The 22,926-nt window shown below is 44.5% G+C and overlaps 1 protein-coding gene across 8 annotated transcripts in view; it reads right to left on the bottom strand.

Moving 5' to 3' along the window:
* The window catches only part of LOC308105508 (rho GTPase-activating protein 23-like), a 63,078-nt gene that overhangs the window by 14,162 nt on the left and 25,990 nt on the right, over nucleotides 1–22,926 (bottom strand). For 4 of the 8 annotated variants that reach the window (XM_080456278.1, XM_080456279.1, XM_080456273.1 and 1 more), the window contains exons 2-8: nucleotides 7,573–7,767; nucleotides 4,320–4,350; nucleotides 3,651–3,746; nucleotides 3,457–3,535; nucleotides 2,939–2,999; nucleotides 891–2,361; nucleotides 154–330 (exon numbers count right to left, since the gene is read on the bottom strand). In XM_080456278.1, coding sequence (XP_080312404.1) covers nucleotides 154–330; nucleotides 891–2,361; nucleotides 2,939–2,999; nucleotides 3,457–3,535; nucleotides 3,651–3,746; nucleotides 4,320–4,350; nucleotides 7,573–7,767 — 2,110 coding nt within the window. The remainder of the gene's footprint in view (nucleotides 1–153; nucleotides 331–890; nucleotides 2,362–2,938; nucleotides 3,000–3,456; nucleotides 3,536–3,650; nucleotides 3,747–4,319; nucleotides 4,351–7,572; nucleotides 7,768–22,926) is intronic. The other 4 variants (XM_080456275.1, XM_080456274.1, XM_080456276.1 and 1 more) reach the window with 4 other exon arrangements.

Genomic DNA, 22,926 nt, shown 5'->3' with positions numbered 1-22,926 from the left:
TGTTTAACAAAATGGAGAAAATAAATTGTGTGTTGGAATAGAACTCTTGCATACTAAAATGTCACTGTATCCCTTTACGTTTGAGGTTGATGAGGCAGGGAGTTTTGGAGTATGGAGGTGAGAGTGGATACGAGACGGTTAAGTGTCACTCACTGCATTCCTGAAAACGGAGTTGGACAAAGGGGGAGGAGGAGGAGGTTTGGGTGGGGGTGACGGTAGCGGAAGGGAGGGCGGCCACAGTCGAGGACTGGGCACTGGAGGTGGAGGACACCACAGCGCTGGCAGGCACGTGGCGGGCCCGCCGGTCAACAGTAGGGCTGCTGGGTTCATCTGCGGGTCGTGGAGGTCAAATGTGTTGGGAGGGTTGGGGGGTGGGGGTGGGGGTGGTGGTGTTGGTGGTAGGGGGGGGGGGGGGTCCAAAAGTGAGTGGGGATAACAGGGGTTGAGTTTCTTTATTATTTAAATGGAAACTTCCAATGATTTTCAACCTAAATCTTATTATTCTGATGTGAGGAGCTCGATAATCTGCAATAGTGTGGCAAAAATCAAGAAATGTTGATGTCGCGAAACATTCGTCAAAAGCGTCCAATGGTGTAAAACGATGCATTTGACGTCATTGTTTTGCCATGTCAACATTTCACATAGACATACACAGAAGACATATTTTTTTGCCACACTATATTATCAATCAGAACAAAGGGATTTAAGTTTGAAATCGGCAATGTATTTCCTTAAGTTACACATAAACATTGGCTATGGATACACAAAATAACACTCACTGTAAATACATCAACCAAATGTTGTATGCATGACATACATGAGGGCATAGAGTACATAGCACAGACTCACAAAGGTTATACTGTAGGTGCAAGTGAGAGGAGGGCACTAACCTATGAAGGGAATAGAGGACAGGGAGTCATGTGTGTGTGGTGCCAGGCTACCATTGGCCCTGCGGTTGATGCTCGGACCCCCGGAGACAGGGGACAGGGTTTCGACAGTCCCAGAAGATGGCATTAAAGCGGGGGGCTCATGCGAGTCCACAGTCGCCGCGTAGTTGGGGTGCCGAAGGGCGTGGATGGTTGTACGCCGTCCCGAGGGCGGCTTTTGCCTCAGGATTACATCTTGGTTGAAGGGGACAGGGGAAACCGCCTCCCTCTCCTCCTCTGATGTGAGCAGGGCTGGGGTGGACTGGGGCCGGGGCGCGATCCCTCCTTCGCTGTCTGTGGGGCTGCTTTTGCTACTGGCGTTCCAGGGGAGATGCGTGCCACTGAAGCCGGGTTCCCTGAAGGAGTGCGCCTGCTGGAGGATGTGGTCAGCCTTGCGGCAGAAGGACGGACTGTAGCTCTTGTAGCCCACCAGCTCGTCTTCTTTCACCCTCCTGGCCTGGGGCTCGGCTACCTGCTGTCCACTCTGCCTCCCACTGGGAGGCGCTGTGACATTGGCCACCAGAGGGGACACAACCACGGTCTGGTGATGCTGGCCGTTAGAGCCTCTCCGGTCTTTTTCCTCACCAACTTTTGTCGCTTGCAAGAGAGGCTGCGAGGGAGGCTGCGAGGGAGGCTGTGAGACCAGCGCAGAGGCCTCCGCTAGGGTTTCCACCGAGCGGCCATAGCTGTGTTCGTAATCGGCGTAGGCCGCCAGCAAGCTCTCTGAGCATGACCTGCTTCCTGGCCCGGACATGCCTCCCCACCCTCCCAGCCAATAGGAGTCGTGGCCGTGGGAGGCAGCTGCTGCCTGGTGGTGGAAAAGGAGGGTCTCTCGATTCCGCTGATCAGCGGATATTCCACGGGCAGCCTTCGGGCCGAGCGCCAACCCCAGCCCCAGCTCGGCCAATCGGTCCTGAGATACACTTCGGTGGCGAGGGGACATGTGCTCGGCCGCCTCTGCCTGGCTGTAGTACCAGTCTGATAGTGCCTGGTGGCAGAGGGCATCTGTGTGCGCGCGGGACGAGACCGGCAGGCTACTCTTCCGTGGCGTGGGCAGGGTCGCTGAGGCGACGGCAGCATTGTGGTTGGCGAAATGGAAGTCCAGCGCACTCACGGCGGATGAGGAGCGACGGCGGTGCCGTCCTGACGAGGCAAAATGGTTGCCACTGTCCTCCTCCTCCTCGTGACCCCCGGGCCAGCCGGAGGTCGGGGTGACGTGGAGTCCAGTGGAGCGGTTGTCCAGCGGGGATGTGGCGAGGGAAGCGCTGGGTCGGCAATGCCAGTTGTCCACAGGGCTTTGGTGGTTGTGGCCGGGCTGGGGAGCAGCAGAGCTGGGCTTGGAGAAAGGGTAGCAGGGTGGCGGTGGCTCAGGAAGGTTCTGGGCCTCTCCCATGTATGGCTCATTGCCTCTCAGGTAGGCGTCCTGAGAGTATGCCTGAGGAGAGAGCCACATGCCCACATGTAAAAAGGAAGAAAGACAGGGATGGGAAACCAAGAAGCAATGGACAAGTCAGAGGAGACAGCCAAACAGATTCAACATGCAGCATGCCTTTACATTTGGATCTGATGTTTCAACTAAATGGCCTCATTATACACAATAGGCCGTTTTCCTAAACATTGCCGACGTACTTAATTCGGCTTTCGACTTAGTAAGATAGCATTTCCGTTACCATAATAGGTCATTGGTGTATCCTTCTTTTTTGTTGTTGTCAAACAGATTGTTACCCTCAATCAAATAATATTCTTTCTTTTTTTATAAAGTTGTGCAGTTCTCAGAAACAGAAAGATATATCAATGGAATCTATTATCAGCTACTGTATATTGAAACACAACATACATGATCACTTGGAGGAGACAGAAAGTTGGCTTCTTAACATTGTGGGCAATCTGAAAAAGATTATACCCTACTAAGACAAAACAGAATTAAGTACTTTAGCCATGTTTTTGACAAAGGTCTATAACAATGTGGAAAGAGGGATAAGGAAAGAAAGAAGAAGAAATCCAATACTCACACTTACCAACTGCAACACGTCATCATCTTTTGGCATAATGGAGAGTTCCAGAGCATTCTCACTGCAGAAAGAGATTAGAGAAATGGTCATATTAACTGGGGATAATATACAGTGAGGCAGGCTTTATTGTCTAATACTGACTGCCTCACTATGTATTAACCTGCTTATTACACGGCTACTTACGAGCAAAGTCAATAATTGATACAAAATACTGATTTTACAAATATTTTATTAGCTTACAAATTGTATGCAATGTAAACAGAGGCAGAGCAATGTTCTGTTAATGAGAACAGCAGTCTGCTATTGAGAAAAGACGATTGACCATTCAGAATAAAGCATTCAACAAAGTAATGTAATAAAAACTATTTTCTTTTTACCCAAGGTAAAACCCAAGGCTCATAACTCTGAGAGTGTACAAATGTAACCGGATGGACTCGTAACATGTCCATTCGGAACTCCAATCAAGGAACCCTGAGGGTTGAAGAACCACTGATATAATGTAATGAGACTTTACCCACCTGTTTTGGATGAGCGTGATCACCTGAGAGTAGGTTTTTCCTAGAATACTCTCTCCATTCACCTTCACCAGCCTGTCTCCTTGAGTACACACACACACAGGAGAAGGAGTGTGAAGCATGTGTGTGTGTGTGTGCGTGTGCGTGTGCGTGCGTGCGTGCGTGTGTGTGTGTGCGCACATGTAGATCTGTCTTACCTGTACACAGTCCAGCTTGGTGGGCAGGACCATGGTCCCTGACACTCTTTACAAAGATGGTGTCCATTGGCTCCAGACGAGACCTCTGGCAACCTGCTACAACACACACACGCAAACACACACCAATGTCTAATGATTCAGTCCCTATTCTTACTGTAAATGTTCATCAATACTGAGCCAACAACATTTCCTGAAAGGAAAATATGAGCAGAAACCAAATTTGGTGAACCACACCTAGTTACTAACAAACAAACAAACGCACACACCATGCATATCCTGGGCATTCGTTAATCATAGAACAGAATAGACAGTAAAATATCTTCATTAGCCCCAAAGGGGATATGGCCTTCATGCAAAGCGGTGCATAAAACAGACAGTAAACACACAGTGCCCATTCATCACATAAATTAAACAACAGATCTGCCATTGGTTATTTATATTAGGAATATTATGTATTCATCTAGAGATGGAAACAATTGAAAAGCATAATGACATCCTAAACAGAATTAAGCAGTTCCTTTCTATCTGGTATGAGTGAAGAGACAAATCCTCATTTTATTCCTGGAACCTGGTAACAATGGCTTGCCTTGAAGGCAGTATTGTATATACTGTAGATGTATTGAAAGTGGTATGCCAGGCAATGACTTGGGTGAAACCAAGGACACTCACCTTTCCCAGTGTCGTTTCCGTTCTCTTCATCCTGTGTGAGAAACAGAACAGTGTAGAGCAGACTTGTAGTGGAAAACAAGACCACAGGGTGGCGTTTATGAGCTCAGAGAAACTAGCACTAATATCTACAACACCTATGCCTGATAATAAGGACACAATCCCAAGAATATGAATGTAATTTAAACTAAATAAAGTTGCAACTGATTCATAACACACACGCACACCCACCAACTTTTATTTAGAGGACCAGTTTTTGCCAAATTGTTAAAGCAAGCATATTATTTTGCTATTGTGGTTTGCATTGAGTTATTGAGTTTCGATTTAACTGACAGTTTGCCCTGCAAATGTTCCAGGTTGGACTACTGTAACACACTTCTTATCGGGATACCTAGCAAAAGCCTTTAAAAGCTCCAGTATATCCAGAACAGTGCTGCTAGGATCCTGATGAGAGTGTGCAGACACAAACACATCACACCCATCCTCCGTTCATTCCACTGGCTTCCTGTCTCTTCCCGGACCGAATACAAGATATCCCTGTTAACTCATCAGTGCATCCACGGCAACTCTCCCCACAACCCTCGACTCGCAAACTCCGCTCTTCAAACGCTAACCTCCTCATAACCCCCAAGACCAAGCCCCCGAACTATGGAATGCCCTCCCTGCCCACCTGAGAGCACCACAGTCGGTTGATTCCTTTAAGAGAGGACTAAAGACCTACCTTTTTAGCTACTCTGGTCTTACCTCTAGGCTTTATGCCCTCATGCTTTAAATGTTTTGTTCAGTTTCTTAGTGGTGTGATGATTCTTTTTATGTAGCACTTAGATGTAGCACGAGATTTTCACAAATGTAAAGTGCATTAGAAATAAAATCCATTATCACACACACACACACACACACACACACACACACACACACACACACACACACACACACACACACACACACACACACACACACACACACACACACACACACACACACACACACACACACACACACACACACACACACACACCCCCACCCCCCCCCCCACACACACACACACACACACACACACACACACACACACACACAGCACCTGCTTTTTGTTATTATGTGGAGCACTTTCTTTTCTTTCATTTTGCCAAATTGATTTTGGAGCAGTGACAGCGGCTGCTTATTGTTTAATAAATCATTGAACTGAACTTGTTTTGCCTGCCTCTGTTTGTCAGACAGTTTTATTGATCCCCGAGACAGCATTGACTTGAAATGAAGTTGGTTCAATGTTGGGGGGAAAAAAAGCTTTGATGTAGTAAACTTATTTTTCTATGTTTCTGTAGCTTAGCTTGTAATGTACACTGTAGTGAAGCTTCATTTAAAGTACAGTAACTGCTAGCTTAGCTCAGTGATTCTCAAGCTTTTCAATTTGAAGGACCCCCAGTTTGATTATGCATTATGCCATGGACCCCCATTTGATATGATTTTTATCTCTGGGACCCCAATCTTTACTGTAAAATCCTCTGTGTTAATTTAACTCTGAGAGTGTACAAAACCCTAACCGGGCTATTTGTTTCCATTTGTATACTCTCTGAGTTACAGGCCCACAAGGGTCCATTTGGTTTCTAACCATTCATCATTTAGCTGGGGACCCGGTTCCCCTGGAATCTCCTCAAGAACCCGTGGGGATCCCTGGACCCCGCATGGAGAACCAGTGGCGTAGCTAACAACACTTTCCAGCAGCTTACTCAACACTGATAACACACACACATTTCCCCCCAGAAACATGTCAGAACAGCCCGAGCTGACTGGACAGTTTGGGGGGTTGCTGAGCAACCATACCGCTGGCTTGGCTAACGGACTGTCTGACCAACTGACTGACTGACTGACTGACTGACTGACAGACAGACTGTCTGACTGACTGGACCTAGATGAGGGGCTTTGAGGCTTCGCTGACCTAGCTCATTCCATCCTGACTTGTCCAGACAAAGACCTGGGCCTTTGGCCATCCAGGGATCGTGACATAGACCACAACACCAGCTACTGTACAGGCTGGTTGGAGAGAGAAAACTGCAATACCCAGAGGTCTGTGTGGTTGTGGGTCCCAAGGATGGACACGCATTACAAATGAAATGAGTAAGACGTTCATAACAGGGTTATACAAAGTAAAAGAAATGATCATAGAAAATATATTTTGTTTATAAGCCACAGTGGCAGTTACTTTCCAAAATGTAACTTTATTTATTTATTTATTTATCTATGTATTTATTGTTGTTTTACCAACCCATTAGACATCAAATCTCAAACAATAAAACTGATCAACAACGTCTAGTGTAAGTTCAACATCAAAGTCTCTTGGAACGTGCTGGGGCTGCACTTTTGTGGCTCAAAGATGTGGAATCGCCCTTTAAGCTCATGACCCTGTCAGCTGGTACAGGTTTAACCCTGCAGCTACAAAAGGTTAGCTTATCAGATTAGCTGTAGCATGGCTCATTACATAAGATTAGTTTAAAGGGCTGATCATCTAGTGTCCATTACTAGATGGTGTGTGCGTGTGCGTGTGCGTGTGCGTGTGTGAGTGAGTGAGTGAGTGAGTGAGTGAGTGAGTGAGTGAGTGAGTGAGTGAGTGAGTGAGTGAGTGAGTGAGTGTGTGTGTGTGTGTGTGTGTGTGTGTGTGTGTGTGTGTGTGTGTGCAGTGTATGTGTTTGAGCTGTATTAGAATTCACTCTAAAACCTTCTTCATTATGTATGTAAAACATCTCACAAAGTGAGATAACTAAAAGGGAGGGCAGAGAAACAACTAGGCTGCAGAATATTTAATGAAAATAGCTGTTAGCCCCGACAGGCCTAACAGCCTTATATTTGCTATGTCTGTCTGAACTTCAGACCCAACAGACTGTCTGGGATCCAGTATGGAGATGAATTCACTCATGTTTACATCAGGTTCACCCGCACAGATATCACTGATAAAGGTTACTGCTAAAGTCTGTGCTTTAGTTGAGTTTTGGGCTCACCCAAAGACACTCAATTGGGTACCCTGGAGAAGGCCGTGGGGCCGCTACGCGTCGGTTATCCCAGTTTTTTTAATTAAATTCCATAATGAAATAACCACATCAATAAAGGCTTTTTACACCAGAAGAGTGCCTTGTTTTTTTCAGTCCCCAACCAAAGAGCACCTTTATTATACTTTTTTGAACTTCCGAGAACTCCAGACCCTTTTTATTTATCAAATGTTTTTTTTGCCCTACGACATTCTAGTGATGACCCCTATGTTTACCTTGATGTTGGTGTGGAGGGACGACTCGGGCGGGTAAACGATGAAGTGGCGCAGTGTGAAACCGAATCCCTGCGAGTTCTTCTGGAGGAACACGGTTCGAGGACCATGCCATGCCATGCCCTCCACTTCACCCGACGACAGAGGCCGGCGCCTGTTCTCATTGGACGACACCATGCCATCTCTCCGCTTTTTGGTCTGTCAGGAAAGAAGATGGAGCAGGTTAATTGGGTTAAAACAAGAAGAACCTAGAGGTGTACATAGTTGAGCTATGTGGCTGCTTGGCTAGTTTTTGAAGATTATTTTTAGGCAGATTTTCTTTTGCCTTTATTGAGGCAGGACAGTGCGGACTCAGAGAGACAGGAAGTTGAGTGAGGGCAGAGAGGGGGAAGATATGCTGCAATTAGGTGGTCGACACACTATCTGGTCAGCTACCGGCGTGCCCCAGTGTCCTTGACCTTTGAGCACCAGATTGCACCATATGTCCAATATTGAGTTGAGTATGAATTGTACTGAAGACACTGGAGCAGCTCGGACAATTGAAGCCTCTTTTATTAAGGTGCTAAGTACAAAAAGTATAGATTTTATTAAAAAAATGTAATCATGAAAATCATCAAAAGAGGCTTCAATTGTCCGAGCTGCTCCAGTGTATTCTCTATAATTGCAGTGTTGTCCTGCTCCTGTGATGCACTGGGCTTGCCTTCGTTTGGCTGAGGCCCGGCAGTAGGCTCCCTTTCATCTAATATATGAAGTTTGATGGTCTTGTGTTCTGATGATAGTGTATTGCGTCATTACAGATGGACAGACAGAGGGACATACGTATATTATGTACATATATGGATCAACTAATATGCTAAGCTAGTGACAGCCATCGTGTTCAACTTTGTGTGAACGTGATGCAGCTGAGCACGTCACATTAGCATGCACCTTCACACAAACTACAGTGTGTGGCCAGCCTAGGTCATTGCTGATGTGAACCCAGAGGAACTTGAAGCTGCTCGCTCTCCCCACTGCAGTCTTGTTGATGTGAGGGGGGGGGGCGGGTTGCTCCCTGTAGCCTCCTATAGCCCAAGATGGTCTGTTTTGTTTTGCTGATGACAAGATGGAGGTTGTTATCCTGACACCACAAAGTCAGGGTTCTCATTTCCTGTCTGTAAGCCATCTCATCATTGTCTGTAATCAGGCTGATAATGGCGGTGTTGTCCTCAAACTTTATAATGACGTGTGTGGCCACACAGTCGCCCTTGGGGGGCTCCAGTGGCAGTGCAGCGAGCCGCGAGTCAGTGTGGAGGCGGTGCTGGTGCCAGTCTGCACCACCTGGGGTCTGTCTGTCAGGAAATCCAGGATTCAGTTACATGGGGTGGCATTGAGTCCAAGATTTCTGAGATTGGTAACAAGCTTGGACGACACATGTGAGTTGAATGCAATAACTGTAGTACTAGTCAACGAACAGCATTCTCACACGGGTGGAAGAGAGCAGGGTAAGAACTCAATCCAACCCCACCTAAGTAGAATTCCACCAATGTCAGGAATTTAGCAGTAACTTCCTCTCTCTCTCTCAGAAGGAAGCTCTATTTTCTTTAACAACCTCACCCATAATCAAATGTATTGCCTCAATCCAACAATGGCAGAGTTAAAAATATATACAGGTCTGGCTATTAATAACCTTTATAGAACAAAAAGAACTTACTAGGTCTTATAAACAGACACCTGGAAAATGTTGTGAACAATACACGGTCAAGGGGGCACACACCTTCACAGAAAGTATAACAGGATGTAGGATGCGGGTGAGTCAATGCTCAGCCCTGCACTTCAGACATGCACAGTCACTAAGAATGCACAAATATGGAAATAAACTTTAGTCTTTATACAGAAAACCTGTATTTTAAGATGACTAGACAAAAACTGGAGAACTAATGAACGTTATCAATTCAACATCAATATATGTATATTATATTTTCTGTAGGCTACATTTCCCTCTGGCTGCAACACATCCTACAGTCATCCTACCTCAGTATTCCAGGGAAGATGCAATTCCAAATTCTAAATGTCTGATATTGACATAACCGTATAGGTGTTTTTGCACACCTACAGTATAAGGTTATTAATGCTTAATACTTGTATTATAATCTTATTAACTATTGTTCCTAGGTCTTTATTGTTTTTATTATTATGTTGGACATTGCTAGCACAGACTGGCAGAATCTGCCACAGAAAACATTTAACTACACATGTGACAAAAAAAAAAAGTTGGATCTTGACTATGTGTAAAAATTACATTATTATTTTTAATTAAATAGATTATCCGACACATCATATATATGTTTTTCTAGTCTGGTATGGACACTCCATCCACTAAGGTTTTGCTATTGAGACAGATTGCATCCTCGGACAGTCCACTCCCAAGATATACAGTAGGTTCCATCCAAAACAAGTAGCAACTTCCTATAGAGAGAACAAACAGCTCTGTTCCTATTCACACCCACAATGCCCTGGCAGGCGTTGACACTAAGGTCTCAGAGGCACTTGCCTGTCGGGCAAGTACAGGTCGTGTTCTACTTGCCCAAAGGCCATGCCCACTTGCCCGAAAAGTACATTTTCCATTATAAAATGTTAAATCCAATCGATAACTGCCGAGTGGTGACAGTCACTTTGAAAAACCAGAATGAGTGCAAATGAGTGTAAAACGGTAGCATTGTTGTTTATAAATAGCCTAGAATATTTAATGAAGATGGAATGCACCTGAAAGCAAACTCCACTTGCCCGAATGTTTCATGTTTGCCACGGGCAGTCGGGCAACCGTTAGTGTCAACCCCTGCCTGGCTTCACCTACAGTATAAGCTATAAACGTCCCCATGCACACATCATCATCATCATTATGCATGGTATACTGTCTCAAATCTGTCAGGTACATCTCACACGTGCTCTCTCTGATGGAAACAGACGCGTACATGCACGCGTATGCAACACACACACACACACACACACACACACACACACACACACACACACACACACACACACACACACACACACACACACACACACACACACACACACACACACACACACACACACACACACACACACACACACACACACACACACACACACACACACACACAACATAACTACTCAGCCAGTTGGTGACCTGACCCAGGCCCTAAAACCTTACAAGAACAACAGGAAGTGTGAGTCTCTCTCGAGGCAGGAAGTGGATTGTAGAGCCGCCTGGTGTAGGCAGCGATTCAGGGAAGCCTTCAGCTCCAAGAATAGCTCCAGCATCAGGGAGGGGACACATACTTTCCAGGGCGGAAGCAAATCAATTCAACATTTTCACACGTTAATGTGATTACAATAAGACAACAATATAGTCATATATGTAATGCTACAGACATGACAAAAAAAACAAGACTAACAAACATCTAACGAAAACAAACATCTCATAAAACATAACTCAGTCCCAGCCAGCCAGACGGGGTGAATATGACTGATTTCCTTGCATATCATTAGATAATGTTGTTGGAAATATTGGCCTCAGCTGGAAGTGCTGTAGCACCCATGAACCCTGCCTAAATAAAAAACAAAGACTGGATGTTATTCTACCGAGGATATTAGGCATGGGTTCAGGAACACCCTGAAAATAACCCCAGAACGTTCCTCCGTTTCATCACATCTGACAAATGTACCGTACCACTGTGTGTGTGTGTGTGTGTGTGTGTGTGTGTGTGTGTGTGTGTGTGTGTGTGTGTGTGTGTGTGTGTGTGTGTGTGTGTGTGTGTGTGTGTGTGTGTGTGTGTGTGTGCGTGCGTGTGTGCGTGCATGCGTGCGTGTTTTCACTCACTTACACAGCAACACTCCACCTGCATTACAACCAGGCACATATGGAAGTATGCATGCTGTACATCACTAACAGAGGTATGCCCCATAAAAATCCTGTGTGGGATGGGAAAGTGTGGGTTGGGAAATGGGATGACTCCATATTAAAATTACTCATCTTCTTTCACCTGACATTTCACATGCAAGTGTATGTAAACAAAAGCTTGAGTGTGAGATATGCTGACAACTCTACTCACTCACCCCCACCCCCTCTCTCGCTCCCTCTCTCTCTGGTGCGAAATGCCAACAATGCCAGCGTCTCACTTTTACACACTGCCCTAAATTCTACCAGGTCCAAGCATAGCACAGCTATAGGCTTAGCAGCCCATAACACACACATATAGTGTTTTTTCCATTGCTCCACTATCATTCTGTATCTTTAAAGGGATATTTCACTTTCAAATAAAATAAACATTTAAAAAATATATTAAAAATAAATGAAAAAAGTAATGGAAAAATCACGGCCCCCTCACGCATTAGAGTGTCCTACTAATGTGTGAGGGGGCCGTGATTTTGCCATAACCTTTTTTCATTTTTTAAAAATATTTATTTTAATGTTTATTTTATTTGAAAGTGAAATATCCCTTTAATGACCTTACTACAGTTATTGCGAACGCGGGAGGAGGCGCGGCGAAGCCGCGCCTCCGACCAAGTGGAGCTTACTATGTAACCCTGCTTGGGTTGTGTCTCTGTGTCTCTGTGTCTCCGTGTGCACTGCCTGTGTGCACTGCCTGTGTGCAGCTCCTCTGAGATAAGTAAATGTCCAATTTAGACGTACCATACATCAAATGAAAGGTCTTTGAAAACTGAACACACCTGTCAAGGTTGCGTTTAAGCCCGCCCCTTCCCCCGGAAGCCACGCCCCGGAGAAGGCTCCTAAAAACTCCCCATTGAAACCCCATGTTAAATGAAAAGTGCCCGAATCGCTCCCAAACTTTTTCTACCCCCCCTAAGTGGGGGTCTACGAACAAATACATCGGGCTCGGATTTTGGCTCCGCCCCCCGGAAGTGGGTGAAACAGGCACTTCAAACACTTTGTTGAATTGTTCAAAAATTATTCCACGTTTTTTTTTGGGGAATTTGTATTTTTCTAAGATGCTCCTTTTAACGCAGATTTAAAAAAAAAAAAAAAAAAAAAATTATTGGTTACTTTTTTTAAAATATTTTTTTTCATTCTTTTTTTTCTTTTTTTGCGTTCGCTTACCGCGTTCGCGCGTCTTACTTGTGGTACATTACCCTACAGCACCCTTCAGACAGGATAGCTAATTTCAGCAAGGATAGCTAAGACAAATTGGGTCAATCAGTCGCATTGTACTCAAAACAAATGTGACAAAATAACACTGTTCAAAATTGTTATGACTAAAATGGTCTAAAAAGTCCATCTGATGAATAATAACGATTGAATGACTTCTTGGTAACTGTTTTCCACACATATTCTGTGTTCACAGAGGTGTCATGTTGAGTCAGAGTATTGAAATGCCTTAGGCCTAATTCACCCTCTGAAATCATTATGTTCAGATTGTGTTTTCACCCCCCTCTCTCTCTCTGTGTGTGTGTGTGTGTGTGTGTGTGTGTGTGTGTGTGTGTGTGTGTGTGTGTGTGTGTGTGTGTGTGTGTGTGTGTGTGTGTGTGTGTGTGTGTGTGTGTGTGTGTGTGTGTGTGTGTGTGTGTGTGTGTGTGCGTGCGTGCGTGCGTGCGTGCGTGCGTGCGTGCGTGCGTGCGTGCGTGCGTGCGTGCGTGCGTGCGTGCGTGCGTGCGTGCGTGCGTGCGTGCGTGCGTGCGTGCGTGCGTGCGTGCGTGCGTGCGTGCGTGCGTGCGTGCGTGCGTGCGTAATCTCGCAAGCCACTACACTGATCAGCATCAACTTTCTTGTGCACGCTGCCAGTTGGCCAAGGAACTCAAAACTAAAAATAAAGTGTTAGTACTGTGTTTTTCCCTTTCCTTTTTTAATACAAATGTAGACATGTACTATTGTACTTATTCCCGGACTGAAAAGTGAATATTTTTCACATTCTGTGAATTCATAATCCACCGAACCAGTCTTTCCCAGCTGTGTGGAACTCCATACTTGCTGTGTGGAACTCCATATTTGGACATTAATATTAAAGAGATTCTCTGCTCCACTGAGCAAACCATTCTAGTTCCTATATCATTCATCCCTAACATACACACACACAGTCTGAAAACAAATTGAACAAGAGAAGTGCACTCCTCGGAGCGCAGGTCTCCGCCGGGCTGGGTTGCCTACCGAGAGCCCACAACATTTGGAAGGCAGTCATAGCCAATTGGAATGGAATCAGAAAAATCGGACTGATACATCTTGATCATGTGACCACAGAGATAGTAGTAGCAAAAAGTGTGTTTTGACCAATCGGTCCAATGGTGCCAGAGATTAGCAGTTCACAGACACACACACACGGACGGACAGAAACATTGTTTCTGGCCTTCAGCCGTCCAGCCTGGCGGAGACAATGATTTCTGATGCACAGTTGAATATTGCAGGCAGCCACACACACACGCCACTGAAAGCATGTAAACAAACATACCAACTAACCAAATGCCAAATCACTTGCGAAGATGACACAACAAGAACACATACAGTACAGAGTACAGTCATTGAATTCTCTCTCTCTCTCTGTTACACAGACACACATGTGCAGCCACACACACATACTCTCTGTATGTGTGTGTACTGTGCGCGCATGTGTGTCTCTGTAACAGAGAGATACACACACACACACACACACACACACACACACACACACACACAAAAGTGGTGAGAGCTCCCTTTAGCTACTGCAGTCAGCATGCTTCTTTTGCAATCCATTATATAATACCTACAGTAGGCAGAAACAAAGCAACACATACTGTGCACACAAACGCGTGCGTGTGAAAGTGTTAAGCGTCATCATAAATATTATATCAATATACAAAAATACACACACACACACACACACACACACACACACACACACACACACACACACACGATAACTGAATGAAGACAGCAAGTGTTGAATCTATCTCACTCTCAATCAGTCTCACTCTACTTGCAGATGAGCATCCTGGCAAGCAAGGCCCACTCTTCTAAACGACCACAACAAATCTAGATCAGCAAAATCGTTGAAGAGAAACCTTTTCATTTAAAATGACGCGTGTTTTGAATGGTACCCACAGGGCTATGAAAATAGCCCAACTCATAAAGGAGGTTGAAGTATTTTTTCATGGGGCTAACGAAATGTTACAGGCAGGTCAGTCATGCAGCTAAAAACAATGCATGAGTCACTGTGAATGTGTAGGTTGCAAAATGAAGCGGAAAGACGTTGATAGATGCATGAGATCATTGGGTAAGAACATATAAAACCCTCAAAGCAACCGTGGAGTATTACATTGTGAGTTTTGTTTAATGGTTTACATCTGTGATTCTCAAGGTGGGGTCCTACAGGACATTTGTACACCCGACGAGTTGTGAGATTAAAAAGTTTGAGAACCACTGGTTTACATCACACCAGCGGGAAGGAGAGGTACCGTACAGTTGAGTCAACAATCACGTCTTTCTCTCGTCACCTACGCTGATCGAAGCAGACGCGAAAGGTTGAAGTAAGATGGCGGAAGATGCATCTCAGAGGATATATATACCTGTCTGCTGTCATCAGATCAGTTAGGCCTAGGAGGGGGATGATGGCAGAGACTCTCAAGACTGTTGACGGCAATGGCTGTTTTTAGACCAGTCAATCTAACTATGCACAAGCTGATGCTGGTATTGGACACTGGACTGATGCCAGGAAATTAGCACTGCAAAAGAATATCCATTCTAACAAGTAGTTTAATATTTAGGCTAAAGGATGTAAAAAGAAAAGTTGCCATTTGGGTATAAGACCTTTTAGAAGTTAAAAGGAGTTTATAATTTTTTTTGCTGTGAAAGCATTATCATCACTTTGAATTCTTGTTATATCCCCCTCTTACCCAGTAAAGGCGGTGATGTTGCATAAGCCTCCGGGGCCCCCGTCTTCTGGGAGAGGCGATGGGGGTCACCAGGGGTGAGGGGCGGGACGGCACACCTTGCAACACAGCGAGCCAGATGCAGCGGGGCTCCGGATCGCTGCAGTCCACACCCACCGAACAACGGAAACACCACTCATGACCCGACGGAGCCGGTGCAACGCCCGACACACTCAACATAGCACCGACGCCCACATGTACGTGTACTCTATACACATACACACACACACACACACACACACACACTCACACCTGCATGGGAGCCAAGGGTAGTTGCCCCAGCATCCGAGAGCTTTGGTCACCTACACGCCGTCTCTGCTCGCAGCATGGTGGGCAACGACGGCACACAATGTAGAAGCTAGGCTCAACAGGGTGTCCAGCGATAAACAGAGGCATCGGACCCAGGAACCCTGAGTCTAGGTTTATTTGTAATCCTTCAGGTGGATCTGGTTTGAGGTTCCATCCTTTTACAGCATATGCTGGGTATCCATCATCCTTTAGGGCAGCTGATCGCAACTCCTCTCTCTGAGGGGGCGCATGACAGGCCTCAAACACCATAGATCAGAGATTGCGTCAAGACCTTTCTCGATCGGATACCACACTCTTTCAGTCCGAATGCAAAGCGAGGCATGGTGTTTTGTGATGATAGAAATCTAATCTAGAGTAGCAGAATAATCCTTGAGCTGGTTCTCATTTTTTCTACACATTTACACCATACTTAGGTTGTTGGCCACATACTGATCACTTTTTCCCCTTCGCTCACCTTCGGCTGATGAGTCCTTACAGGTTTAGCTTTGAAATTAGTGCCTAATAGCCAAGTCTTCTGTGCCAGGTAAGAGATGAAATCAATCCCATGTTGACTTAAGTGGCATCTTCAACTAAATCCCTTGACTTCGTCGCCTAGTCTTCACAGCTTCGGAACAGAATGAGTCCCTCGTCAGTTCCGCACACCAGTGGCTCCTTCACTCCTGCCATGAGGTTCGGGCTTTCCTCCAGATCCAGGACCCGCATTGAACACAAACAAGTTGAATTTGTGGGCTGTTGCTGAATCACATTTAGTCCACATTAACATCGGCGATCCCATGTTAGGTCCAGCATGTCTCTCTACATTGGTCCTACAGTGCAGTATTGGCTGTAGCTGACTGGCTTTATTGCTGTCTATGTATAGAGTCCTCACTTCTCTTTGCACGGGCAATGCCTCTCTCTTCTCTTCTCTTCTCTCTCTCTCTCTCTCTCTCATTCCCTCTCTCCACCTCCTGCTTTCCCTCTGTCTCTCTCTCTCTTCCACTCTCCTGTGAATCTATTTGCTTCTCTCTGACAACCCCCCCGCTCTCTCTCTCTCCCTCTTTTACATCCCTCCCATCCCTTTGCCTCCCAGTCCAGCCTGTTGGTTGACCAGAGAGCAATGTTTCTGTGCTCTCTCACTCTCTCTCTCTCTCTCTCTCTCTCTCTCTCTCTCTCTCTCTCTCTCTCTCTCTCTCTCTCTCTCTGTGTGTGTTGGGTCTGACTGTCTCCTCTTTTTAGACTCAGAACCTGACTGCTGCCTCTGCTGTTGGCTCTCTGACAGTGGAGTACACACCAACGCTAAAAAGCCTCTCCCTGTGAGTGTGTCTGTGTGCGTGCGTGCGTGTGTGCGCGTGTGCGTGTGTACCCCATTCAAACCTTCACGGTCAGAGCCTCAGTAGACTTTTCTTTGACACCTGTGTGCCACGCTCAGAGTAAATATAAAAGAGAAACGAGTGAGTGAATGTGGAAATGCTAAGACAGGTTGACATGCACACAAACGCCATCTCCCACCCCACTGCCTGCCATTTCTGCTCTACTCGTCTCTTCCATTCCGCTCCCAACATTTCTTGTATGGAAAAGTCAACCCAGGTAAGAATTTAAGCTATCTGTGACTCACAGTAAAATAGGAAATATAAAGCATTGCTTTATATTATCCCCACATGCTTGGCCGTGCCCCTATGGCTAGTCTCCACAGTGTCACAAATTCTCTGCACCTTGAGGCGCGCAAATGTTGGTAAGGGCAGCCAACTACATGATGGTTATTTAAAGTTATTTAAATCAGGGGTCTTCAACAGGGGGGGTCCGGGACCCCTAGGGGTTCCTCAGAGTTACTACAGGGGGGCACCACATTTTTACAGTTTACAGTTTAGGCATTTAGCAGACGCTCTTAATCCAGAAAGACTGGACTAAAAGTGTGATAGGGACTTTTTTCACCCCAAAAATGTTAAATGTCTGAAAATACACTATGTAACTTTCCTCTTCTACCCTGGATTTGAACCCGGTTTCCAGCGCAAGTGCTGAATGTTTTACCATTGAGCAAATAGAGTGGGCCTGCTTGCTCGGGGGATAAATTGAATCTTGACCATCAGGTCAAAATTCGTGTCAGATCCTGTGTCTAGGCGAGACAAGACCTTTGACACGATCTAAATGTCTCAATAGAACAGCAGGGAGACAAAATACAACCACCCCAATTGTATAAGTTATATTGTATTAACATACTCTAGCATACAGATTGGACCATTTTTGGGCTGTGAAACCGCCCCTATATGTGAGGTTTGGACATCAACATTCGATTGCACCCCCCCAACCCTGCGCTGTGATTGGCCACCATTGTACCCCCCTAACCCTGCACCGTGATTGGCCAATCACAGTCTATTCAGGACTGTGATTGGCTAGTGAAACATGACACATGTGCATAGCCCTATAAATAGGACTATGCACTTTAAAAAAACACATTTATGTTTTTTTTAAAGTTAGGGGTGTACAATGGTTGGTCCACAATATTACTTTTCTTCCATGACTTCTTCCATCACTGTGATGACCACTGTGACCACACCGACCACTTCACACTGGGTGTGATTTTTCATGACAAAAAAAGTTACATTGTGAGGCTTTAATCCAACATAGTGCTGTCAAACTAATCTATGAAGCCATCATTTGGAGGCAAGACATAGGCACTAAATATGGTGAGCTAGCTTTGAAAGCTTCTTATCAAGATGCATGGAATAAAAACGTTTGATATGCAACACAATTGTATACAATATATGATGTAGTGGGGGTCCCTGCTCTCCCTCGGCTAAGGGTCCTTGGCCTGAAACACATTGAAAACCCTTGATTTAAATTATTTATTATAATTCAAAGACGCACTCCACCCAAAATCATGTTTTCTTTTTGTTTTTAATACGTTTTTGAAGCTTATGTATGAAAATCCTGGTGTTTTAGCACCGCTATATGGATTTTTACCTCCAAACCTGGCCATAAGACCGCCCTCTCAGTGAAAGCAGGAGTGGCACGTGACATGAAATTCAGGTACTGCGTTAACGTCATCTGTGACACGCCAATCACATCCTCTTCAAAGGCTCTGACAAACGTCTGACGTAACTGCAATGCTCTGCATAATGCATGGCTGTACTCAGCCTCTGATTGGACAATAGACCCACATGAAAGCAAGGGTAGGAAGCAGAATTGGTAGGTAGTAAATAGAACGACAGTTTTATCACTTTATTGCCGTGCAGATTTATGCTTCCTTGAACAACGGAATCCCGAGGCAAATACAGCCGATCGGCTGTGTCTAAACCGAGCTTCTAGGCTCAGTCAGTGGCCAATGTAACAACAACATATGACAGTCTTCAGACACACACGGCACGCGTCTTAAAGTTTGCACAGAACACAACCTTTATTCTATCACTGGCTACATTGTAACATTATGGAAAAACTAGGTAACAATATTTACATTGCAATTAACTTGTGTGACCGAGATGTATTTATTTATTATTATTATTATTATTATATATTTTATTTATTTATATATATTTTTTGTTTGGGGGTGGGTTCTGCATGTTGATTCCAAGGACATGCTACATTAGCATATTCATGAGGGGTTGTTCCTGCAGGCGTGGCATAATGGCATAATTAATAGATCCTGGAATTGTTAATGAGGGCACAGACAGGGCCACGTTCAAGGTACTATAAAACTCCTTTATAGATACTTGATAGGGTCATTATTGTCATTTATATCAAACATTTATATTTCTGACCAAGTTTGGATGTGTGAACTGCAACTTTTAAAAGTCACAGGTTCAATTCCTGGTTTCCTGCGACAGCCAAAGTTGCTGACACCGACAGTATATGTTTGCTCACTATAAGCCGCTCTGTATAAGAGTCACCAAAATGCAGAAACTATCTCTCTGCCTCTCTCTCGCCCTCTGGGTGATGCAAAACGACTGAATTTTGATGTCATCTTTGGCAAACAAATCTTACAGCTCTTTTGATTTCTGAATATGAACGGTGTGCTCTGCTATCTCGCCTACCCACACAGATTCTGTTTGACAATATAAGGTTGCATTGTAAAGGCCTTTTCACATGGGAAGCGACTGATGCACTTAGTAATTAATTTTCAATGAGAGGTGCGAGTGAGAGGTGAGCGTTCAGGTAGAGGGAGCACGAGCAGTCTGACTCGTCTCACGACCGCCGGCATCAAGAGTTGAAATGTGAGATCTATTCACATGAGGAGCGCAGTGCGATCCCACGGATCTAAGCGGGTATACAACAATAAAAACTTTTCATTTATGCCTACGTTTGAAAACATTGAAAACTGGCCAAAAACACAGGCCTACTTGAGAATATAACTGGGGTCACCTTTTGTACATTTGGAAACACAAATATGAACTATACTATAGTATGTAAAATATACAACATATTTTTCTTTTCCTTTCTGTGCAACAAATGCACACGCCTACTTTCTCCAACACAAATCACATCACGCTGAATTGATTTCCTAACCACTGGAAGAGAAGCAGACCCTCGGTAGGCGTCCATCTCAACATGATTTGATTGGATTTTTTGTCAGTAGCATGCAACCCGAACCCATGCACCGAGGGGTTGGCTGTCTTCCATATTGGACTACATCACTACAGCAGAAAGTAGCAACACAGGCCAGAACCATTGCTTTATGTTGGGACAGAGAGAGAAACAAAGAGGCAAAACAGAGGGGATGGGAGGAAGAAGAGAGAATGAGAAGAAGGAATGTTTTTGTTTTTTTATCGAAATAACTTTAGCAATAAATAAAACATAAGAGCTTAGGGAGCGAGACAGAGCAAAAGGAAATAAGAGATAAATTAGAGAGAGAGAAGTGTGAGTGTGTATGTGAGAGAGGGAGTGTGAGAAAGAGAAAAAACAAGGGAGCATAAATCAGGGGAACCTGACTGGGTCAATTCAACAATTGTTGGACAGATCAACCACCTAGACCAGGGGTCTTCAACCTTTTCAGGTCAGGGACCCCCAAACTGATGGGGTGATGGAGCAGGGACCCCCTACCTCGTAGGGTGGGGGGGGCAACCACATATATTGTATATTTATGTATACATTTGTGTTTTATATGTATAAAAACGGTTGCCTGCTCCTACGCGCCTGTCCCAGTAGGTGTGCAAAAGGACCTTTCTCTACAAAATATGTATAAACATACCATGTTATTGTGCATTCAATGCTAAGCTATTAAAATATGTCATGTTATGTTTAAAGACAAATTGACATTTTTGGAAAGAAAAACTATATTTTTTAAAGTTTTTAAAAACAAAAATATTGTTTAATCAAACAACAATTTCGCGGACCCCCTGCAGTACCTCCGCGGACCCCCTAGGGGTCGCAGACCCCCTGTTGAAGACCTCTGACCTAGACCTGTCCTGAGAGCGCGCACACACACACACACACACACACACACACACACACACACACACACACACACACACACACACACACACACACACACACACACACACACACACACACACACACACAAACTCTTGCGTGTGCCTGGTAAGTTTCTCTGCTCAGCGGTAATCAACAATTTTGAAGGTTGTTGCTGTGTATTATATGGCTGATCTTACTGGTGAATTCTCTAATCTATCAGCCACTGTGTCCGGTGAACAAAAATAACGGTTTCTCACTGCATGCATAGTTTGCATACGTGCACACATGAGTCCAATCATAGTCACGCAATATTAAACATTTAAGCCTCAGTACAACAGAGAGCAAGAAAGACAAAGTGGAGGGTACAGAGAGCAAGTTCCTCCATATAGCCACTAGTGGGCAGCACTACATTATAGAGAGGTATACTGGCAGACACATGGATATGAGTCAGTCAGTAAATCAGTCTATTCCCCCCTTAAAACAAAAACCTAGTATGCATGTTAGCCCTACAAATGAAATATGATCATACTTTGAAATTGAATTTTCTTTTCCAAACAACTTCAGTACTGGGTGAAAAGCTAAACCAGTCAAAAATATATAACTGAAGCATTGATGCAATGTAAAAGTGTATGAGCCTGCTAATTGACCTATTTTTAGTCAGCTGTGAAAATTGTTCGGACCAAAAAATAAATGTAATACTATATTTTTGCATTTCTCCATCGTATTTCCTTGCGGCCGACCACAGCTGTTGCCAACAGGCTCATCTGGAAAAAGTAACCTATTTCTAATAACTTGCCCTTTGATGTACAAACACTAGTGCAAACACAAACACACACACCACAGTTTTACCATCCACTTGTAACTTCAGGGGGAAAAAAACTTCTTCAGGCTTCTTGTAATTTTTTTTTGATGATTTAGTGTTGGGCTACGGCTCAAAATAGACAGAGTGAACAGTGCTCTTGAGCCTGTGCTATTAAAGGATTATGCTGATGTTTGACATTTTAGTTTGTTGCTTGAATCCATAGTACTTTCCATGCTAGGCTGGGGACCTAAGCCTTATTTAGCCAGACAGGGCACCAACATAATAGTATTGGGTGGCGCATCACATAATATTCAGCTTATCCTATAATCCCATTTACAGTATACAGCAGATTGCAGCATGTCCTTATCAATAATAAGTGTGAGTTAAAGATTCATTTAACCATAGAGAGTGGGCCTGCCCTACCTATCTATAATGTACATCCCTGGAATCTCTGTACAGTATTTCTGTACTGTCTCTCCTTTGCATATCCCGAGAAACGTTCATCCGATGCACTTCACACTTGGCGGGCGTATTGCTGAGGACCCAAGGAAGTACAGTGTTGAGTGTGAAGTCAATCGAATGAGCACCTTTCTCCAGAACGGGCCTGCTCTGAGCAGTGGCCTCGCCCCGAACGGGCACTGCACCATTTATGTACACCAGGCACCCGCCAAACACTGGTGTGGTCAAATGTGTCTACTATCTGGTAGAGCTGAGCAATTCATTGAAAAATAAGTAATAAATACATAAATAAATAATATAAAATAATAAATGTCATTGCAACATGAACTACTGCAATTACCAAATTGAAGAGGCTGCAATTAATTGTGTAAGAGGGGTACATGGACTTTTAAACAATAACATAGAATTATTTTGTCCATGAATCAAGTACAATATAGGTGAAAGCTGTCATCATAATCAAACTCCGTCAATCCTATAAACTGACATCTAGTTTTTGTTTGTTTGTTTTGTTTTTACAAAGC

This window comes from Gymnoscopelus braueri (assembly GCF_963280865.1).
Source record: "Gymnoscopelus braueri genome assembly, chromosome: 17".
Taxonomy (NCBI): Eukaryota; Metazoa; Chordata; class Actinopteri; order Myctophiformes; family Myctophidae; genus Gymnoscopelus; species Gymnoscopelus braueri.
This window is presented reverse-complemented; position numbering and strand designations above follow the sequence as displayed.